The sequence below is a fragment of the Anser cygnoides genome, chromosome 5 (genome assembly GCF_040182565.1).
Source record: "Anser cygnoides isolate HZ-2024a breed goose chromosome 5, Taihu_goose_T2T_genome, whole genome shotgun sequence".
Lineage (NCBI taxonomy): Eukaryota > Metazoa > Chordata > Aves > Anseriformes > Anatidae > Anser > Anser cygnoides.
The window spans coordinates 59,199,673-59,220,121 of record NC_089877.1 but is presented as its reverse complement, the minus strand read 5'-3'; the positions used below and the strand labels follow the sequence as shown (position 1 = coordinate 59,220,121).

The following is a 20,449-nucleotide window of genomic DNA, read 5'->3' as shown; positions in this document are numbered from 1 at the left end:
ATCAGACCAACATTTATTACTGTGTTAGTAGAGACCATGGAGTCTTAAAGCATAATAAGAGGTTGCCTCATTTGGTTTCAGTCCTGTAAGTTACACAAAAGCATCTTTTCATCTAGTTCTGCTATCTTGACACTACTACGATTAATGAAGTTTTTTTGGCTTGTTGCCTAAAGACTTCTCACCATAGTCACAGAATCTGGTTCTTCTTTATTAGGATACATAATTCATACCCTAATATTTATTTCATAAAGTATATGAAGGTAAAGGGGCAGAGGAATGATGAAGGTGTAAAAATCCCAACAACATGATCAATGCCAACAGGCACCCTGACTTGGCTATTTCCAGGTTTATCAAAGGACAAGCCCATGGTCCAGGAATGACAACTACCAGATAAGTCAACAAGAAGAGCTGTAGGGACCAGGAGTTCCAAGCCAAGCACTAGTGTGACCAGAGGATCTGGATGTCAGCTACCAGAAGGGCCATGGGTTTGGACCAGCTGCCAGACACCTGCTTGCATGTGTGTACATGTGCAAGAGTTTGTGCACAATGCACCTGGAAGACCAAAGTAACCAAAGGCTAATGGATAACACTGATTTTCTAAAGCCTGTTTTTGGAGGCATCCATAACATATGTATGTTTCTGTATCCACCCGTGTGGAAGAAGAGACAACTACCAGTGAGTGGAGTGTGGCTGCAGACTCTGAGGACTTCTATGGCCAGAAACACCAGCTGAGAAGAACTGGGGATGTAGGTGCCAGCTACCTGACAGAGTGTCTAAACCCAGCTACTGGAAGGATCCATACTGTATAAATGCATGTATTTCCCACTGCTTATATTGCATGAGTGCTAGATTTTGTCTGCTGATCAGTGTGGCTGGCTGTGGATACAGGCATTGTGTGTTTTTGCTAATGGCAATACACATTCACACTCTCTATTAGTTGGACCCAGAGACATAGCAACGTAGCAGCTTCCTTTCTTTCATGCTACCCGACTCAGCAACTCCTACCACTCTTCATCTACATCCATCCATTATATTAGAACATGAGTTGTCTAAATTCTAACCAGATGACGCGATTCTGGCACTAAGTTTCATTTAGCCAACTAAGAGTTTCAAATACAAGCAAAAATAAAAATAACAGAGGTGAAGGCACACACACACACAAATAAATATTCCGATGCTATTGACAAGGCTCATCCTGCTAAATAAGTTGTTGAGTGAATGCAGACACTCAGTGGTAGAGGTTCCCCAGGTGTGGTGGCTTGTCAGGTCATAGCCCTGTCTCATCTTCAACAGATGTTAAGCACCATTTGAGTCAACCTGTGAGAGGGATGAGATGCAAAGGCCAGTCAGGTATAACCTGAAGGCACTGAACAAAATGGATAAGGTCTAAAAAAAAGTCTGCCAGGACTTTAAGGTTGTGGAACTTTCAGTTGCACATTGTTACAAACTTTGCTTGCTGCCTGTTCAATAAATTGCCTCAGATGTAAAAGAGAAAAAAAAAGAGCGTTAAAGAAGTTCTGGATATTAGAGAACACCTGCTACCTGGAAACACAAGAGACTGGAGAAGACAAACAGGCAAAGCTGGTTCAACAAAGAGACCCTGAGTATAGGGGAACCCAAGTGGAATGAGGCATTTGGAGCAAGAAGCACTACCAGCTGGAAGTACCGGCCTAAAGCCTGCAACACAGTGGGCAAGGATGCTTCCATGTCCTTTGTGGCATATGGGTAGGATGCAACGGCTTGAGTACTGACAGGACATTTACACAAAGAATGGATTGAAGGAAAAAAACAGTGATCTGCAAAACCAAATAGCCTTAGTTGAGCTGAATGTAATCTAGCTAGAAGCTGCCAGAGAAGTTGAACGGCCATTAGTGAAGGGTAATACACCAGCAGAGACAGAGCTGCAGACGTTATCTCACGGTAGATTTATGAAATCAGCCTTGATGACGACTCCCCCACAAAAAAAGGTTACCTGCAGAACTGCACGAGTCACAGAGGAATTTCTTCAGCCATCTCTATGGACAAATCCTTTTCTTCCCGAGAGAGTCAAAGGACAGCGAGGCATAGACGACACACGGAAGATGTAGTGAACTCTGTCCTAAACCTCATTTTGGACTAATGTACGAAGGTCAAGAGAGAGGAAAGTCTTAAAGTGCTTTGTCAGCTTCAGAAAAACATTAGAATGGCACAGTGGGCTGCAAACTGTTCTGAAGTCACATCATGAACAGAAAGTATGTAAATATTTTCCACCAGGGAAGACAAAGAGGAAAGGTCAACAGTGAGCTAAGAAACTGGAACAAAAGTACAACTGGAGACAGAATGAGGAAACACCAAGGTATCAGGGTGCTCTATGTACAGAGAAGTCAGTGGCTGTGACTTCCATATGAATGTCCATAGTAGAGACTGTAACCACCAGCAGATAACTGAACTAGAGCAGAAAGCAACACTTTGTATGGGTTTTACTATTTAGAACGCTGAAACACATTGAACAAGGGCATCTTGAAGGGCTAAATAAGACAAATAGCACAGAGGGACTGAAAACCATAGGTAGATGCAGGGAGGAGGAGGCATTTTCTTGGGCAGAAAATACCAGCTGTTCCGTGGCATGCATTGGTTTTATTCTCCAGTACCTGGTGGAGATGTGAATCCCTCTAAAAGAGGGCTCATGAGGAACAGCAGCCTTTAAATTAAACACAGGGAAGAGTTGTTCGGTTTGCTGAAGGGACCATATCTAAAACAATAAAGTCAGAAAAACTACTGGTTTAAAAGTGAGCTGGGGAAATGAGGAGACATCTGGTGAGACAATAAGAAAGAAATTCCAGCAGTTCAGAGACACCTGCCAGAAGCAGCGAGTGCTCAGGCACGCACTTGCAACCAGCTCATTGATCCTAGTTCAATTCCCAGCACTGAAGTGAACCAAGGGCACTCCTGTGGGACTCAGCATGCTCTGATCAGCTGTCCTCAGCTCGTTTGAAATGGAAAAAAAAAGGAGTTGTGAAGGAGGAGGAAAAAAAAAAAAAAAGGAAAGGAAAAGGAAAGAAACAGGATACTGAATTTTTGTATTGTGTATTTTTTAATCAATGTATACTGTCAAAGCAGGCAAAGGCTGATCCACTGAGCAGTGTGCTAAAATAACTCATCGGTAATTAAAGGAAATACCATTTATTTCCACATGAAAATTTATTTTGCTTGTATTTAGAAGGGAAGAGAGAGCGGGGGGAAAAGAGAGCAAGAGTGCTCTGTAAGATTGCACAGCTAGGAAAACAACATTTAAACTTGCCAGTCAGTTGACCTGTCAGGAATTAGCAGCCTTTCCAATTAATACAACATTTAAACCATGTAAAGGAACTTTTGTGCTTCCCATTTAAATGCAAAGTTTAGGCAGGACTGAAAAATGTTGCCTGTACATCCATTAGCATCCAAAAGGCACATGTGTTTATAAAACTATGTGAGGAAATAATTATAGACCAGCTTAATGTTTGTCTTAACTAGATAGAGATGTGGATCTGTCTGTGTAAAGATACAGCAATAAAACAAAGTTTCCAAGGTTAGGGACTGTTACTGACCTTACCCCAAACTCCCTAAATATACTTAATAGCTAATATTCATTCATATAAAGGTAATTCAGGGAATTGGAAAAGTGCACAAGATGATCATTCTTCCTACTGCACTCTTCTTATTTAGAACAATTCTTTGCATAAGAAAACAGCTGTATTCAGCTGAGAATGCTGGATCAAGGGCAAGACCTCCAGTTACAGCACCATAAGCCACATGGGTAAGTGATCAGAAGAACACAAGAAATGAGACACATCAGTCATTTGGTTTGTTCAGCCCCGAGCAGAGCAGGCCGAGGGGAGGCCTCATGGCGGCCTGCAGCTCCCTCACGAGGGGAGCGGAGGGGCAGGCGCTGAGCTCTGCTCTCTGGGGACAGCGACAGGACCCGAGGGAACGGCATGGAGCTGGGACAGGGGAGGGTCAGGCTGGGGGTGAGGGAAAGGTTCTGCACCCAGAGGGTGGTCGGGCACTGGGACAGGCTCCCCAGGGCAGTGGGCACGGCCCTGAGCCTGACAGAATTCAAGAAGCACTTGGACAATGGTCTGATGGTCTGAGTTTTGGGTGGTCCTGTGTGGAGCCGGGAGTTGGACTCCATGGACCTTGTGGGTCTCTTATGACTCGGGGTATTCTATGTTAGCTTATTATAATGAGTCAGTTGTTCACTCAACCGTGAATAAATCACAACAGGTATTATTGGCAGTAGAACACACCCTTTTTAAATCAACACGTTCTTTACAAATTCTTTGAAAATTGCAAATGTCTGTCTGATATGGTGGGCATGTTGCTCTTAACATTGATTTTGGTCCCTGGCAACTGCTTACGTAACTAGCCAGTTCAGCAGGAATTGCAGAATCTACCGCTGAATATATTATAATCAGTTTATAAGTGTTTGAGCTTAAAACTTTCTGTTCTCAAGTATACATTAGTAAACCATTATCACTCAAATCACCTTTGAAAGCAAATGCAAGTGTTCTGGTGAATATGCCTGTATTCATAGAGCAGGCCTACTGACAAAGAAGCTGCTGTCTGCCATGGACATACGAGAACAAGAGCTGAAATTGCAATGGTTTCTAAAATAGCTAAAACACAATTAATACATCTGATGTCCAGAGAATGCCTCGAAACATTTTTCCCCATTTACTTTCTACGTGAAAAGCAATTTACAGTATTTCAAAGTGCTATCTAGAAACTGCATGCAGCAGACAAATACAAGAGGAAAAGAGCTAAACCCTGAATTTCACATTTCGTATGACCCCGCATAGAAGTCTTTTTTTTTTTTTTTCTGCAAACTTATGGAATGGTGCCAGTATTCACGGCAGTATCTATCCATCAGTTTTTAGTATGGCCCCTCAGCTTCCACATTTTGTTGGGAAGGGTGCAAAACCAATCTTTGTTTGGAAAAGTAAGTCTAGTCCAACAGGGACAACAGGGAAACTGAAGTCTTCTTATGGAAGAATGTTTGTTCGAGCCTCAGGAAGCAAAAAAAGAAAAGCAGTGGTCCAGCTGCTCACAGAGTGGCTATAGCAAAGTGATGAAGCAACTCCTCTCTTTTTTACTGCCCCGGGCCATCAGCCTAGTCCACTTCAGGATCCTCAGGTAAACATCAGAAAGCTCTAAGAGAAGATCTGCTTTATCCTGATCAATTTTATTTAAATTTGCAGAGCAGAATTTACTTCTAATAAATGTGTACTAATTCTGTTTTCCTTGTTCCTGGTGACGGTGCTTTGCAATTAGTTTTCTACCATTGCTCCTAATGCCAAAATTTGCAGCAGTTTTCTTGATTGGAACAGTAGGCAACACAAACTTCCTGCAGAGAAATTTACAGATGCAGCATCTGAGACCCTGTGCTTTTTGAAGTGGTGGTGTATGTTCTGTTAGAAAATCCATTATCACCTTGATATTAAGCACCTCCAAGCTAGCCTCTTCTGAAATACCTGTGGCTTGTCAAGTTGACTTCTCTATGTTTATGAATACAATGACACCCAAGAGAATTTCAGACCAGGAAACTCCAAAGCAACGTTTTCCTACTACCTCCCACTGTTTTAAAGATGGCATATACTACCCAAGTGCATTTACCCGCAGAAACATATGTGAATATATAAACACACACTTTTTTTTTTTTTTTTGGCCAAGCCATCCATTGATAATACACAAAATGAGGATTTGAAGATTTCATGCAAACAGTGCAGAGTTTATGGCAAGCTTTCATGAACTGGCAAAGCGGTAATTGAGGCTCTTTTATCACTTCTGCTGGACAACAAGTCTCTGCTGAGTAAATATGCTTTTACAAACCATTCTATCCTGTGCAGGGTTTTAGCAGCAGTGAACCCATGCATTCACTAAGTGACCTGGGAAAAGCACAGACTTGGGAAAAGCCTTCATTAAAAAGAAAATGTACTCTTTTAGGGCTTTCTACAGTACAAAAGTGGTATTAAAGCATGTCTCTAAGAAGAAAAAAATTGAAAGATAATCACTCTGATCTGCAGGAAGTGTCATTTATGTTTCATGCAAGGAATAACAGTCTTAAAATCTGTCTCATTTAAATGTCTGTCATTCACAGATGCCTCTTAACTCATCAGGTAATTCATGCAATTCTGCTTCAATTAGCAAACATGTAATTTTTATATTCCTTTTTTTTCAAATTAAATTCTAAAGATTCTTAAATTATATTCTCAAGATTCTCGGATTTCAGTGCTACTGAAACTAATTAGAAAACTAATTATTTTAAAAATATAACTCCTGTTACTTATTATATTAAATATATTAGATATAATAGACACGTCTATTATATTTAATATAAAAATGAAGACATTTATAAGTTTCAAAGTGTCATTAATGTACTATAAACATATTGTAGGGAAAAATGTTTATGATTATGTGACAAGATTAAAAGGAACATGGACCAAGACATAATTACATATTATCATCTTTTATTACTTGTAATACCTTAGCATCTATGATGCCTAATCACAAACCAGGACTTCCTGGACAATAAGAATAAAAGGATTAATTTAAGGAAAGCATTGTGGAGAACCATCTTATAATATTATAGTAGAATCAATCTTTTCAAAAGCTCTCCAAATCCAATGCTGAATCATGATAGAAAACACTCTCAGAGAGACTTACGCATTGAGTAAAATTCTCAGTCATAAAGATGAACAAATGATACCAACATTACTCAGAAATTAAAGCTTCAAAAGGCGTCTTCTTTGCAAGGGTATGGCTTTCCTTTATGGAGGCCAGACAGCAAAGGTAGCTAAGAACTTACTAATGAAAAACAATGACAAAGCTAAGATGCATCATCGCTGCAGAAGATAGGAACTTCATTTAGAAAGACCTAGCTGACTTGAGCAACAGAAACTAAACGTGCTTCAGGAGTACAAAAGTAATACAAGGAACAATTGAAACTGTTGCTCTAAGCTGGGAGTTATCAGCTAGAAATGAACAAGGAGGCTGCAATCGTAACAGCTCATTGAATGATTATGAACTGTCAGCATGATGCAACCAGTGAAAAAGGCAAACAGGATCCTGGGCTGCATGCAGAGAAAACCTCCTGCAGGAACAGATAAGTTTTAATGCTATTACAGTGAGGAGAGTTCACAGGAATATCTTCCATGATTCTGGTCACCCAAGTGCAAAATGGATTATTCCAAACTAGAGCATATTGAGGGACAAGCTACCCTAACTTCCAAAAATCTATCTACTGTCCTATTTTACAAGAAGAGGAAATTGCTTGGTTTATTTAGCATAATAAAAGAAGGTTGTGAGAGGATATGACTGTAGTCCATAAATACAACTAGAGCATTAACAATAAAGAAAAGAGCCTCTAAGCTACAAGACATCGTTGCCACAAAAATAAATGGGCATTAACCATCCAGCAATAAATGCAGACTGGTATTCACAAGAATATTCTTAATGAAAGAAATAATATTCTGCAAACAGACTTCAGATCAAAGCAGTGGGAGAGTGAAAACACTGTCTAGCCTTGAAATAGAAATAGGTATCTGCATTAAATGGGACAAAATAAGATGCATGTCTGCAAATCACCAAGGACCAGACACAGTGACCTTGCCCTTTCCACTCTAGTTTTTCTATGTAATGTTTTCCCAGCCTATTTCTGATATGTACACTGGGGAAACTATAAGAAGCAACAATAGTTTGTTCTTTATAAGACATGTACTCAAGCTGCAGAACTCCTTGCTATGGGATGTTGTAGGTGCTAGGACTTTTCAAGACTAAAAGCAGGACACTGTACAAATTACTATTTGATTTTTCTTTTGAGGTCTATTAAAATTAAGAAACCTCTTCTGTCCTCAAAGTTTTCAGCAGTAGCTTCACTTAGCTGTTAGTCTCACTCTTCCCTCAACATTCACGCTGTCACCACTGGAGGCAGAATACTGGGCTAATTTACTACTGTTCTGATGCCGTGCTGCTGTTCTCTCATTACATTCAAACAAAGAACACAGTACAGGCTCATCTACCCCATATTATAAGGGATTTCAGTTTGACTTGAGGCTCAGGCAGCAGTAGTACCTGGGTTCCCATTTTGCAGATGCAAATAAACTGCCTTCACAGAGTTCTGCAGAGGAGCTACGGTTTACCTGCATTTAACCTACTCCCTGCTCCTTCCCATAGGTTTTCTTCTGAAAATAAAACTCCTTTTCTGCTTTAAGAATCAGTGCATTTCTACATATAAAACCAGCTTAAACCTTGCTCTAATTCCCTTTTCGTGCCTTCTTAGGATTCCAAGGTGGAGCTGTACAGAATTGGCTGAAAGAAAAGAGAAGTTAAAACCCAGTCAAGAAACACTGACACAAAAAACTCACCGCATTTCATCATTCCCACTTCATAGCATTTCCGTAGCCGGCATGCCTGGCAGCTTTTGCGCCTGTTTTTGTCTATTGTGCATTGATTGGTAGCTGGGCAGATGTAATCATTATGTCCTGCGGCAGAGTACAAGAGAGAAAATGTAACATCTCCATCAATCTCTATTGGCCATTTCCCATATCAGAATCATCTTGATTTGAAGCATCCCAACTTTGTCTTATACACATATCTAAGCTCCATTAATTTAAATTATGCAAATATGTATTTATGCTATACTGAAGATGTTAATCTGTGTCCTCAAAAGTAACCAGACAACGTAGATCAGCATTTACTGGTGACTACTAGATAACCAAACATCCTCTAATACTAACTCATTTTTGAAAATGGGACATATGCTCTTGTAGATGTTTACTCTCAATCTCCAACTTCTTACTGTATTTTGAGATTCTACAGATGGCAGATAGAAGATTTTTTCCTCTGCACAGTTGAAAATAGCAGTGTACACAGTTTGTCCTGCAAGATTTAAGGAAACTACAGCTCTATTTACTGAGCTCTTTCTCTCTGACGTGGTGAGTTCCAGGAATGAGGAAGCCTTTGGAGAACTGACCCTAACTAAAGCTAATTAAAAAAGAAATAAGAAGAAGAAAAAAAAAAAAAAGATAAAAAGGTAGCCCAAGATAGGAAGGCTAACATAAATTAATGCATACTGTATAATACAAAATAAAGCAGAAGCTATAACTGGACAAGTTTTTGTCTGATTTGCATCAGTTTCCAATACAGACTTTTTGTTGCCTTCCCTTTCTCTCTCACCTCACCCCACATCTCCTGTGCCCTCCCCTTTACATTGTTGTATTTCATTAACCAATAATCAGGTCCAAAAGTTTATTAATATAAGCTAGATTCAACTATGATCTTGGTCTAAATACAATCAAATCACCTACTACCAAATACTGGAAGTCTCTCTTGCAGTAGTTACCAAAGAATACAAATAATATTCAATCATTTACATTTTGTAATCTTTTTTTCTCTCAAGTTGCTTTTCAAAGTTATTTTTTCAAACATTATGAATAGACCAGGCAAAGATAGAGCAGTCTAGAAGTATCTTTTTTTTTTTGTTTTGGTTTTGCCTTGATTCATGAGCAAGTCCAATAGTTCATGTCCCCAAGCATAATTATTTAACTGAAACATTGTGACTATTTCCTTGCAAAATTAAAATAATATTAGCCTTGAATTTTTGAACTGACAGAGTTTTAAAAAGAAGAGATCAGGTTACAGTTTGTCCTATTTCCTACTGGCAGATAAGACTGAAAAACAAATTACTGTTTGTCACTATTCACACACCATGGGGGGAAAGGAGGAAGAGGCTCTCTGTTGCACTATAATCCAAGCACACAAAAGTATAAAAGGGTTTTAAACTCCTGTGGCCTTGGGATAATTTTGTTTGCAGGCAGATGTTCAGAGATGTGGGACCAATATGCTATGCTACAAACTTAGACAAGCAGAGGAGACCACACACATTTGTCCAGTCATATCATTTAATACCAATTCTGGGCCTACCATAGCCCAATTGTTAAATGCTGGGCTGTGGTAAGCCCAGAAGTTTTTGATTTTTATAAGCAACATCCTTCATAACAACAGTTGCAACTGAATGCTTGATAGTGCTTTATGCCAAGAACTTGCTTTCATTTATTTGAATTACAAACAAATGTTACCTGACAGGGTACATTAAGGTGTATAAAAAGCCACAGTGGGTAACTTTTTCATGGCCAAAGCACATGTGAGCAACACAAGGGCAGGCAAATAATTTTCCTGACAGAAAACACTTTGAGATCAAATTCAGTAGTCATTTGTGATGATCTGGAGACAAAGTTCTCTTCAATTATGTTAAAAATCAAAAGAACTTGCAACAGTTCATAGAAATTGTTATTCACCCAAGCAGAACTTGCACAATAAGTTGACAAGGCAAACAAGGTTTGAATTAAGTTTGATTCTAATGGTGACACCAATTCTGCCACATTGAGCCAAAAAAGTCCACCTCAAGATTTCTGAAGGCCTTGTGCAGAAGAGGAAGGGAACATTACAGACCAAACAAGGACAGAAGTTTCTGTGTTAGCATCTGCAGTTAGTATCCAATGTCAATCTAATTAAGTTTCCCACCAAGAGGTCCCAGATGAGGCCAAAGAACATAATAAACAGGACCAGGGTTAAAGAGCTAGAGTGATTCAAATCTGCAGTGTGGTGCATAAGTCATTGCCTGTAGGCTGTGATAACAACCATGGAGAACTACATCTATTTCATCCTGCAACCACTCAGCAAATCTGAATTAAATAAAAAATATTTGAGAATTTAAACACTGAAGTCATGACCTTAGATAGAGAGAACTATCAGAGTAAGAAATACTGCATTGTAGGCCTTAGGAGCAGGATGAGTGAAAAATAATAATAATCAGGTTCGTACCTAGTATTTACTACACATTTTTATATCCTACATACTGTGTACATATTATATGCTGTGACAACAACTCCAGGCAATATACTCTTGTCAGGAATAGTTCCTTGCAAGCAAAGTCTTCAGACAATTACCTACTCTGTGTCTGTTGTAAGAAATTCACAACTACTGTGTCTACTTTGGGACACAAACTGCAATCAGATTCACAGGTGTGCAGTGCCATCCCCCTAGAGGCCTTTGCTGCAGGGCTCTCCCATGCCATGTATTCCACCTCTTCTCTAAAGAAATCATTTGTTTGTTCTGTAACGTTTCCAGATCTTGATCACATAAGAATCAAAAGATAAAGCAGTCAAATCACATGTTGTTCTATTTTCTATATGCAATCATGCACAAGGATTTTAGATCAACTCACTACTAGATCAACCACTGCAGTCTCTCATCATATGAAACAATTCATCTGAGCAAAATTATCAAAAGCTGATTTACCTACCTTGAATACTTCTTTTAAAGAATGCTTTGCAGCCTTCGCATGACCAGACTCCGTAGTGATATCCTGAAGCGTAGTCACTGCAGACCGCACAGAAGTGGGCATCTCTTTTTGACCCAGGATTATTTGCAATTGGGCTTGTACAGTCATTGCCATTAGTTTTTCTTTTTAACGTCTCTCTGATAGAGAAGAAAAACATGTTATAAAAGAGTAAAAAATAAATCTAGCTCTGTCATAACTACATAAATCTAGCAAAGGGTTTCATTATTTTTCACATGAAATGTGAATCTGAGTCTACAAGATCAACTCATAATATAAAACAAAGTTTTCTGTTCAAGGTGATCACCCACATTGATCACCCTAACAATGGAAATGCTAAGTAAAAGAAAGTCCGAATACAAGAATGATGGAGAAACAACATCAATAAAAATGTTTTCTCCATTTAAGTTAATAAGATGCCTGCATTTCTGAAGTGCTGCGAATAGTTCCAGCTCATTGGAACTATTCTTAGCAACTGGATTAAAATTAGAACGGGACAATAACATGAAATAACAGCCAATTCCTGACACCAAGATCCTGTAAACAAACAGCAAGAGGAAAGGAAATAAGATTGTCAGTAAACCAGGTTTTAGGCATAGGAAACACATCCACTGTATACTTTCTGGACCTTGTTTTCTTGCTGGGTTTAGCTTGTCTTACCTTCTTGGTCAATACAGTTTCTAGCTAGAGAGAAAATACTGTCATGTGCAAACTCTCAGCGCAGTCTGATAAAAGGGAAGCTGTAGAGTGAACTTAACGGTACACACTTAAGCTCAGAGGCACAAACTAGGAATTGCAGAGTTCTACTGCCTTCCAGCAGTATTAAAGAGAAGAAACTTCAGTTTGAATAAGACAGCAGGTGGCACAATCTGTGACTTGTGAAGAATACGCTCCAGAGCAGAAGAAACCTGTTCACCAACGAGAGCAAGTTTAAACAGAACAGCAGAAATATGTTGAAAGTGCTGTTGAAGAGGCTTTAACTAACATGTTAAAAGTAGACTTTGTGCCGGTTTCATGACAGGAGGTAAGAATAAACACACCCACATGCCAATGAAAAATCATTGAGTTTACAAGTATTTGAGGAGAACATGCCACAATTTTCTGGTAGAAGATTCAGAAATGAAAAAAGCAATTCCAAAACAGGAAAGTTACAGTATTTATTGAAGAAATAAGTTACTGCAAGCTTTTTTAAACATCAGTAATAATAATCCTTTTTAAACGTTCATTTATTCAGATGTTACAGGAAATAATGGTGTTTAGATGTTTAATGACCCTGGTCTCTGGTTACACACACAGTTAATGAATTTCTCAATCACTAAATATTTCCCCTTCTGCCACACTAGGAAGCCCAATGTGGAGAAACTCTCCCCTAGAATAAAGGAGCTGTATCACACATACCTAACGTGCTGCTAAAGCAAAAGAGGAAAACATTGCTATTCCTTTCCATTTCCCTGTATTTGGAAGAAAAAGTAATTTGGCATTTCACTTTAGCAACAGAGTTGTATTTTTAAGCTGTACTTGGGAATCAAGATCCAATTGTGAGAATCAGAAGAGAATCTGTATCAGCTCGAGAGCATCTCAGTGACTGACTGATATGCTGTAGCAAACTATGTTTATTGCCCTTGTTAAAGAGCAGAGATGCTATGGATGAAAATACAGAAAAAAGTACACATCGTAACATCTCACCAAGGAGTGCTGCTTGTTACCTTCCAGTCATTGCGAGTGTTTCATTCTCTAGAAAGAAGCGTCAGCCACCCCGCACACATGCGAGCTACGTGACTTCCACAGGCTGTGGCAAACAGCTTGCACGCAGAGCAGCAGTCTGGAACAAATCCCTCCCGCAGGCTCAACGGGCATGAAATCTGCTCATCGGCAATAGCTGTGGCAGTGCAGCAGGAGGTTCAAAACCAATCATTTTGTTATTGTTGTCTTTAAGGACAACAGAGCTAGGAAATAGTCGAGAGTTTTAAGGTACGTATTCATTTCCCTGAGGACCTCGTGATGGGGCAGCTTATCCATACAAACGACGAAACAGAACAGGTAGCCTCACACGTGGTTAGAGGCCGCTTCCCATCACTTGTGTGGCTGGTGTACTCAAGCATGCTCAGCAGATGATTAAGCTGCCAGGTCCTCCACTAAAACTGGCCATAGTTGGCTGTGTGCCCACAAAACTCCTACACAAAAGGATGCAGGAAAAAGGAAGATGTACCCTGGCTGCTCTCTATTTATGATCATGATTTCTATATAGAGAGATTATGTTTCCCTAAAGAGAACTAAGAGTTTTTTTGGAAGGTAACAAGTCAGCGATTTCCTACTAGTCATCAACAGTGACAAGATGATTACCCTAAAGGAGAAGGAATCAGCAGAACTATTTAGGTTATTCAATATCTATCACATCTCTTAATTCCTTCTAGCTTCCACAGAATCATGGAATATCCCAAGTTGCAAGTGACCCAAAAGGATCTCCAAGGCCTGAGCTCTGTCGCAGCATGTGTTTGATGCATATGCTACACCTGGAAAATTTGAGCCTAAATTCAACTTTTTATTAAAAATTAAGAACTGTGGCAATTAGCCAGATTTACTCACAGCATTTGTTGCGTGCCATGCTTTTTTTAAAACCTAAACTATTGTAGTTTATAAAGAGAGGGAGGAAAAGAAAAATCAAAAACGAAAGACACCTAGAAAAACAGCAACAACAAAAAAGCAAAAAAATTGTGAAGTTAAAATTAACAGGCCAGATTTTATCATTTCTTAATAGGCTTCCCTCCCACAGGACACTGGCTCATTCACTGCCTGGAGATGATTCAATCCCATATGAACATAAGCCGTACAATGACAAAGGCTGTATCCGAGACTGTTGCTTCCCATGCTCATACTCTTGCCCTGTTTAGCATGCTGGAAGTCCAAGGAGAGTCTTATAGTTACTGAGTTTTGCTCCAAGGAATTTAAACCTCTTCCTTTCTCTTCCAGAACATGTGGAATATGTTGGGTAAAAGTCAGCTGCAGAACACTTCTCAATCCTTATCTTCCTCAGTTTCTAGAGACTCCCTCCACCATAACTTCTGGAGGTGTTAATATCACAAAACTGTCAATGTTTATATCTCCAGAGCACAGATTCTGCTCCAAACACTGATTAATATGATGAAAATTGTGCCATAGGTATCTGAAGATTAAGGGACATATTATTGCTTAATCTCTAACTCCTTCATCATAAAATTGAAATGCCAATCCGTCACTTCAGAGAGTTTTCAAGATACTTTTGAGTGCTCTACAGAATTAACACAATTTAAAAAAAAAAATAGCATAGGAGGATAAAACAAATAATTATAGCTTCAGAGCAGAGTTTAAACAATGCATAAATAAAATATTAGTGCACAGTGAACAAGGCAAATGTAGTTACTAAATAATTTGTAATCAAGCAAGCATTGCTGGCCTGCACAAACCTTTACTTACATGTTCTTTCTGCAATTGGTTAGAAGTACAAGGAAAATAGTAGAAGGGAGGAACAAATTAAGTTCCAGAAGAATCAATCTGGCACCTTCATTAAAGTTTCCTAACACTTTTTGAAAAGAAATATATCTGTCCATTTTAAAATCAAACCTTTTTTTTCTTTAATTAAAAACCTTTTAGTTAGGGCATGAAGGCAGAAATCAGTCTTAGACTCCCTGCCAGATTACTCCTAAATATCATATAATTACTCTGTCACATTCTTTTTCTCTTTGTTTCATTTTAACATAAATGGAGTGTTTGGATATACCAATTCTGCACCAACAAAATGTATGACACTATTTCTATTATCTTCACTAGCTATAGGACATACAATAGAAAGAAACATTCTGCATCACTAAATTCCCATCATTTGCTGAAGAAACAAACAAACAAAAAAAAAGGTGCTCTAAAGATTCATGTCTATTTTTACATGGAATAACAGTTCATTTTTGTTGAACTACTGTTGTAGAAAAGGACCACACTGAATAACATTTAGCAAAGTTAAATAAAAATTCTTCTGTTTTCATATAATGAACTTATTTTCAGGGAACAGGAATGCACAGAATTCAAGTTTCTTATTTCAAGCTGATCTACAGGAAGGTCCAAATGACACAGTGATCAGCTGTAGCAAGGTGGACTACATTGGTTTAGCTAATGTTAATGGAAGTTTACACCCAGGGAAAATAAACTCCTCTCACAGTGAGACTTTTGCTTTATTTTTAAAGGTAAAATAAACTGTATAACAGACCTAACTATGTGGTAATGTTTTCTTATTCATTATTCAAACACTCTCCTCCCCCCTTTTTTCTTGAACTACAACGCTGTTTAGAATTACTTACACTTTGCAGCATTAGTCTATCCCTTCCCCCAGAGCTATTCCTTTAAATTTCAATCCCAAGAACTCTTCCTTCAAGGTATAAGTGTCACAGTCATTGTTCCCATGGCAATAAATACAATGTTCATGACATTAGTTTAAGACCTCACCAAAGGATAAAAAGAAAATACATCTTTATTTCAGGCCAGATATCCACAAGAAGGGAACTACAGCTCTTGTCTTTTGTGTTTGCATGTCAAATTAAACAATTTTTTTGTTTGTTTTACAACTCCTCTAGACAGAGGGGGGTTACAATGCATCATACTGAGCCAAATGGACCACTGAAAAGGTCCAGATAGCAAGAAATATAATATTTACTTGCTGCTGAAAGACGAAGACCATACATAAAATTAGACTCCAAATTTCATTGATTTCTCCCCTTTAAATAAAGTCATCATCATCAGCTACAGGAGCAATAGCCCACAGAATATGTACAAAAGGCATAAGACTTAGTTACCTAAACACCAGGGTGACAGGCTTGGCTTCCCTTCTGCCTATGTAGAGAGCATGCTGCAGAGCACCAGATGCAGAGCTCTTGCTGTTGGGTTGCTCCAGTTGCTGTCCCACCTTTGGTACAGCTTAGAACACTATCCTAGAGCAGCTTTCCCAGACCTGTCTGTTTTGAAACATTAACCGAAGTGGGAAGAGTTCAGATGTTAGCCCCATTTATTGGGCACCTGCTCAGGGAAAGCTTTTGTATACTGGTGCTACTCAAATAGCCTCTCCCAATCCACACACCTACACCCGAAGCAAGTTTGCACTCCAGAACTGCCTGTTACTCTGCTGATTCCAAGGGCAGACTATTCAAGTGGCCACACTGCAGATTTTTGCAGTCCACGAGTCTGAAGCAGACTTAGATCTCACGCCTCAGCCCTGCGCAGACAATATAGGGCCCACCCATTGCAGAAGGAATGTGGGTAGTAGCAAAAATAATGCAAGTCCTTTATTAGTAATTGAACTAGATTTTTTGCCAGGACGCACTGGTTTTCATACTGACAATCACTGCTGAAGTTAAATGAGGAGCCCTGTGAATAAACACGCAATTGGTAGAACAGGAACAGCACCTGTGATGCCTCATGTTTTCATCCATAAAACAGCTGTTGTGAACGTGAATGGAGTAATTTTATCAGCTGATGATGTACAGATATCTTATGGTTTGTAACATCAGTGAATGTGCAGCATGGGAAGACTTTTTGCAAATGGTTTTACTGCTGAAAAATTTAGCCTGTGAAGCTACTGTTCATATTGCCTTTATACAAAGTCAGTTCAAAAGAGCAACAAGAAAAAGTCGGGCTTTTTCAGTAACAACACTCTTCTGAACATGATGTATGCTATGGCACGACTGTCAATATTAAAAACAAAACAAAACAAAAAGACAAACTTTCATTTAAATTCTAAGTTCATGAAAACCTTTATAACTATTCAATGCAGAAAAAAAAAATCCAGGTAAAATGGAAATCAAATGGAAATCAAACAACTTTTATGAGAAGGAAAATAGAATAAACCTTTATTTATTTCACCCAGAGGACTTAATCTGCCAGAGCAAAATTCATTTTTATTAAAAGTAGTACCCAGCAGCCTTCAACTTTTGTTTACACACAGTAATACCTACATTGAAGGCATTTACAGTACTTTATGTCGCTGCATAGTTTTCTAAAGAGCCATTAGAAAAAAATCCTATTTCAGAAGTTATATTAAAAAAATAGCAAAGTAAGAGGACTGATTTGATGTTTGGTAGAGGTTTTTTGGTTTTGCTTTGTTTTTCAGACAGATCAACACATAGAAGTCAAATGTTAGGGAAAAAAAAGAGAGAGAGAGACACTTAACAGAATTAAAGAAGCTGTAAATAATAGTTAGCAAAGTTTTAAAGAAGTGAGTGTTACTCACCTGGTCACAGGTAGCACTGGCTCCACTGGTCTTGCTTCGCACCACGGGCTCTTGGGTTGCTCCGCGTAGAGAAGCGATGACTGACAGTGCAGTGTCAGGGGGGAGAGATGGCCAGGAGCAGACCATAACACATTTGGGCTTGACGTTTGCCTCACAGATGCACTCTCTGGATCACCAAAGTTGCTGGTAATGTTGTAATTAATCATAGCAGGACTGCAGAACGCCATTGCAGAATATTCATGCCTGTTTTCCACGTAAGACGAAGGAATATAGATCGGACTGTGTTCTGCTGTCAATGTGGACTGATTACAGCTGTAGGGAACTGGAGAGCTGATACCGGCGGGCGAGTTTTTAATTTCTGTTTTATTACATCCAATATCCTGAAGTGGCAGCAACTGAGAAAAGTCCTTGTGAGAAGATGCACAGAGGGACATTTTGAAGCAAGACTGAAGTTTGTTTAAATATTCATCCTAAGATGTTAAGGTACAAAAAAAGTTGAATTAAAAAGTGAGAAAGCTTTGTCTTAAGTCTTTTCTTGTAAAAGCAAAAGGGGAATTAGTAAAATAGAAAATATAAACATATACTGTGAAAACAGTTTACATACCAAATACACTTGAACACAGTGTTCAAATTTACTACCTTTAAGAAACAGAAAACTTTCTAGAACTTCCTTAAAAATAAAGGCTAAGACACTTACTGAGTACAAATTCCATTTCAAAATAACAACACAAAAAAAAAATATCATTTGAAATCTGAAACAAAGATGCCGGTGACAACTTGGATCCTAACCAACTTGCTATGACAAAGGTAAAGCCGTTCTATGTTAGAGGCAAAATTACCCCATGGCGCATAACTGTGGAGTAAGCGCCCTGAGAAATCAATTATCTTCATAAAAACTCACCACCTCCTGCTCCCACTGTGAGCGTACTACTTCAGCCTTCCCTTTATTAACACAAGTGTGTAACAGCAGATATTTTGAACACACACATACACACACACACACTTTACCTCCCAAAACCAGAACTCCACTGCACACCCCTCTCCACAGAGGAGGAAGACAGGAAGGATGTCAGTAAGCAATGCAACTTTGTCACCGAGAGGTACTTGGATACAGCACCTCTGAACAGAGCCTTTATGAAACTGAAGCCACAAAATGCAGATATTTCTGAAGCTGACAACACAGACCTCAAGCAATTCAACAAGGTCAGGAAGTATTATAGTTTCCTGGCATTCTCTATCCCCTTCGCGACTACTCTCCATCCTTCCTCCTACCTGAATCAGCAATCAAGAGACCTTAATTTGCCCACAGTAATTATTTTCTGCCCAATTTAGGTATATCCATATTATTGGAGGTAGCAGGGGGAAAAAAGGAGGAAAAAAAAAAAAAGTCCACCAAACCATCCTCCTAAGACATGACCCCTGTCCTGAAACCATTACTTTTATAGTAGTATTTTACAGTTTTTCTTTTTCATTCTTCACTATGGGCTTCATGTGCAATTCATTCCACCTTTGAAGACAGACATATAGCCCTCTTATAGCATGAAACACATAACAATTTTGTTTCCAAAATAGCTAGTTTCAGCCCCCAGAACCAATGGATAGTTTAGGCTCCTTCTCACTTTGCACTCTGATGATAAAATTGAAGATATATCTAGAAAGAATGAGGAACTCATTCAGATCATCTCGGGCACTTCAGACCCAGCTGCTGTTTTTTCCTTTGTGGGAAACAGGAAAATGAGTTATCTCAGCAGTGGTTTATGTCCAGCAGTTGTTGCACTGGAACTCTGATGCAGACAAAGCAGGAGAACATGACCTCACTTCTCACACAATCTACATGCCTTATTTGCCCTAGCCAGTTGCTTCACAGTCTCCCTTAAGGAAAAATAAAAACAAAGTATTATTCAATTTTCATTACAAAAAGCACTGAATATCCCAATGCTCTTTCACTATCATTTTAGGGCGTGGGTAGCCCAAATAATTTTCAAACAGAAAATGACGAAACTAAAAAATTATTTATTTTTATCTATTTTATTTATTTGACTATTTTCAGCTGTTACTATGAATGGGCCCAGCGAGCACACTGAATTCAAAGTGTGTTTCAAGCTTGTGTGTAGGTAAAGCTGTACACTTTTGGGGAACTCAGAGGCTGCACGTACTCAAGGTGTGCATGGACACGCTGCAGAAGCACCTGGAATGTTTTCACCTGCCCTGTCCAGCAGGAACTGACTGCACTGCGTCCCCCTGCTCCCCTTTGAAGGCCACACAATGCAGAGTAACCCCAAACCCTTCTGAAAGAAGGACTTGAGAGGCTTTACCACCACATCTCTGTTATAATCAGCTAGAGACATTCTGTTAAGATACTGTTAATAGCTTTGGCAGCAGGCAACTTGCTGTGTAGTTTCCCTCAGTCATTTAGAAAATACATGTCTGAACACTGTATAAACAGTGGCGAGCACAGAGCTGGTACTACATACTTTCATGAATTGAAATCAGCTGAGCTTTAAATCATGTTTTTCTAGAGAGGCAGTCCACTAGAGGGGTACGGAAGATAACTGTCCATTTAGCAGGAGTTTATGTTCTTTCCAAAGAACAACACACAATATTTAGAAATATACAGAGAACTTATGAATAGCAGCAGTGAAGTTTTAGAGGGAGGAGTCCGTACAAGCATGAGAAGTCAGTACAGCCTTCCTCAAAAACAGACTGCTCATGACTTATTTACAAGAGAAGGAACTCTGGGTTCCGGAAGGTTAAAGACAACTGTACTCACGGTTTTCAACAGACTGCAATATAGTGAAAAACAGCAGCATTGGCTTAAGATAATTAACTTGGTTAGCAGAAAT

General features: G+C 39.0%; 1 protein-coding gene across 2 annotated transcripts in view; it reads right to left on the bottom strand.

Moving 5' to 3' along the window:
* The window catches only part of ESR2 (estrogen receptor 2), a 45,721-nt gene that overhangs the window by 17,160 nt on the left and 8,112 nt on the right, over positions 1 to 20,449 (bottom strand). For both annotated transcript variants that reach the window (XM_013182962.3, XM_013182959.3), the window contains exons 2-4: positions 17,607 to 18,076; positions 11,321 to 11,496; positions 8,382 to 8,498 (exon numbers count right to left, since the gene is read on the bottom strand). In XM_013182962.3, the coding sequence (XP_013038416.1) occupies positions 8,382 to 8,498; positions 11,321 to 11,496; positions 17,607 to 18,040 (727 nt within the window). In that variant the 5' untranslated portion in view covers positions 18,041 to 18,076. The remainder of the gene's footprint in view (positions 1 to 8,381; positions 8,499 to 11,320; positions 11,497 to 17,606; positions 18,077 to 20,449) is intronic.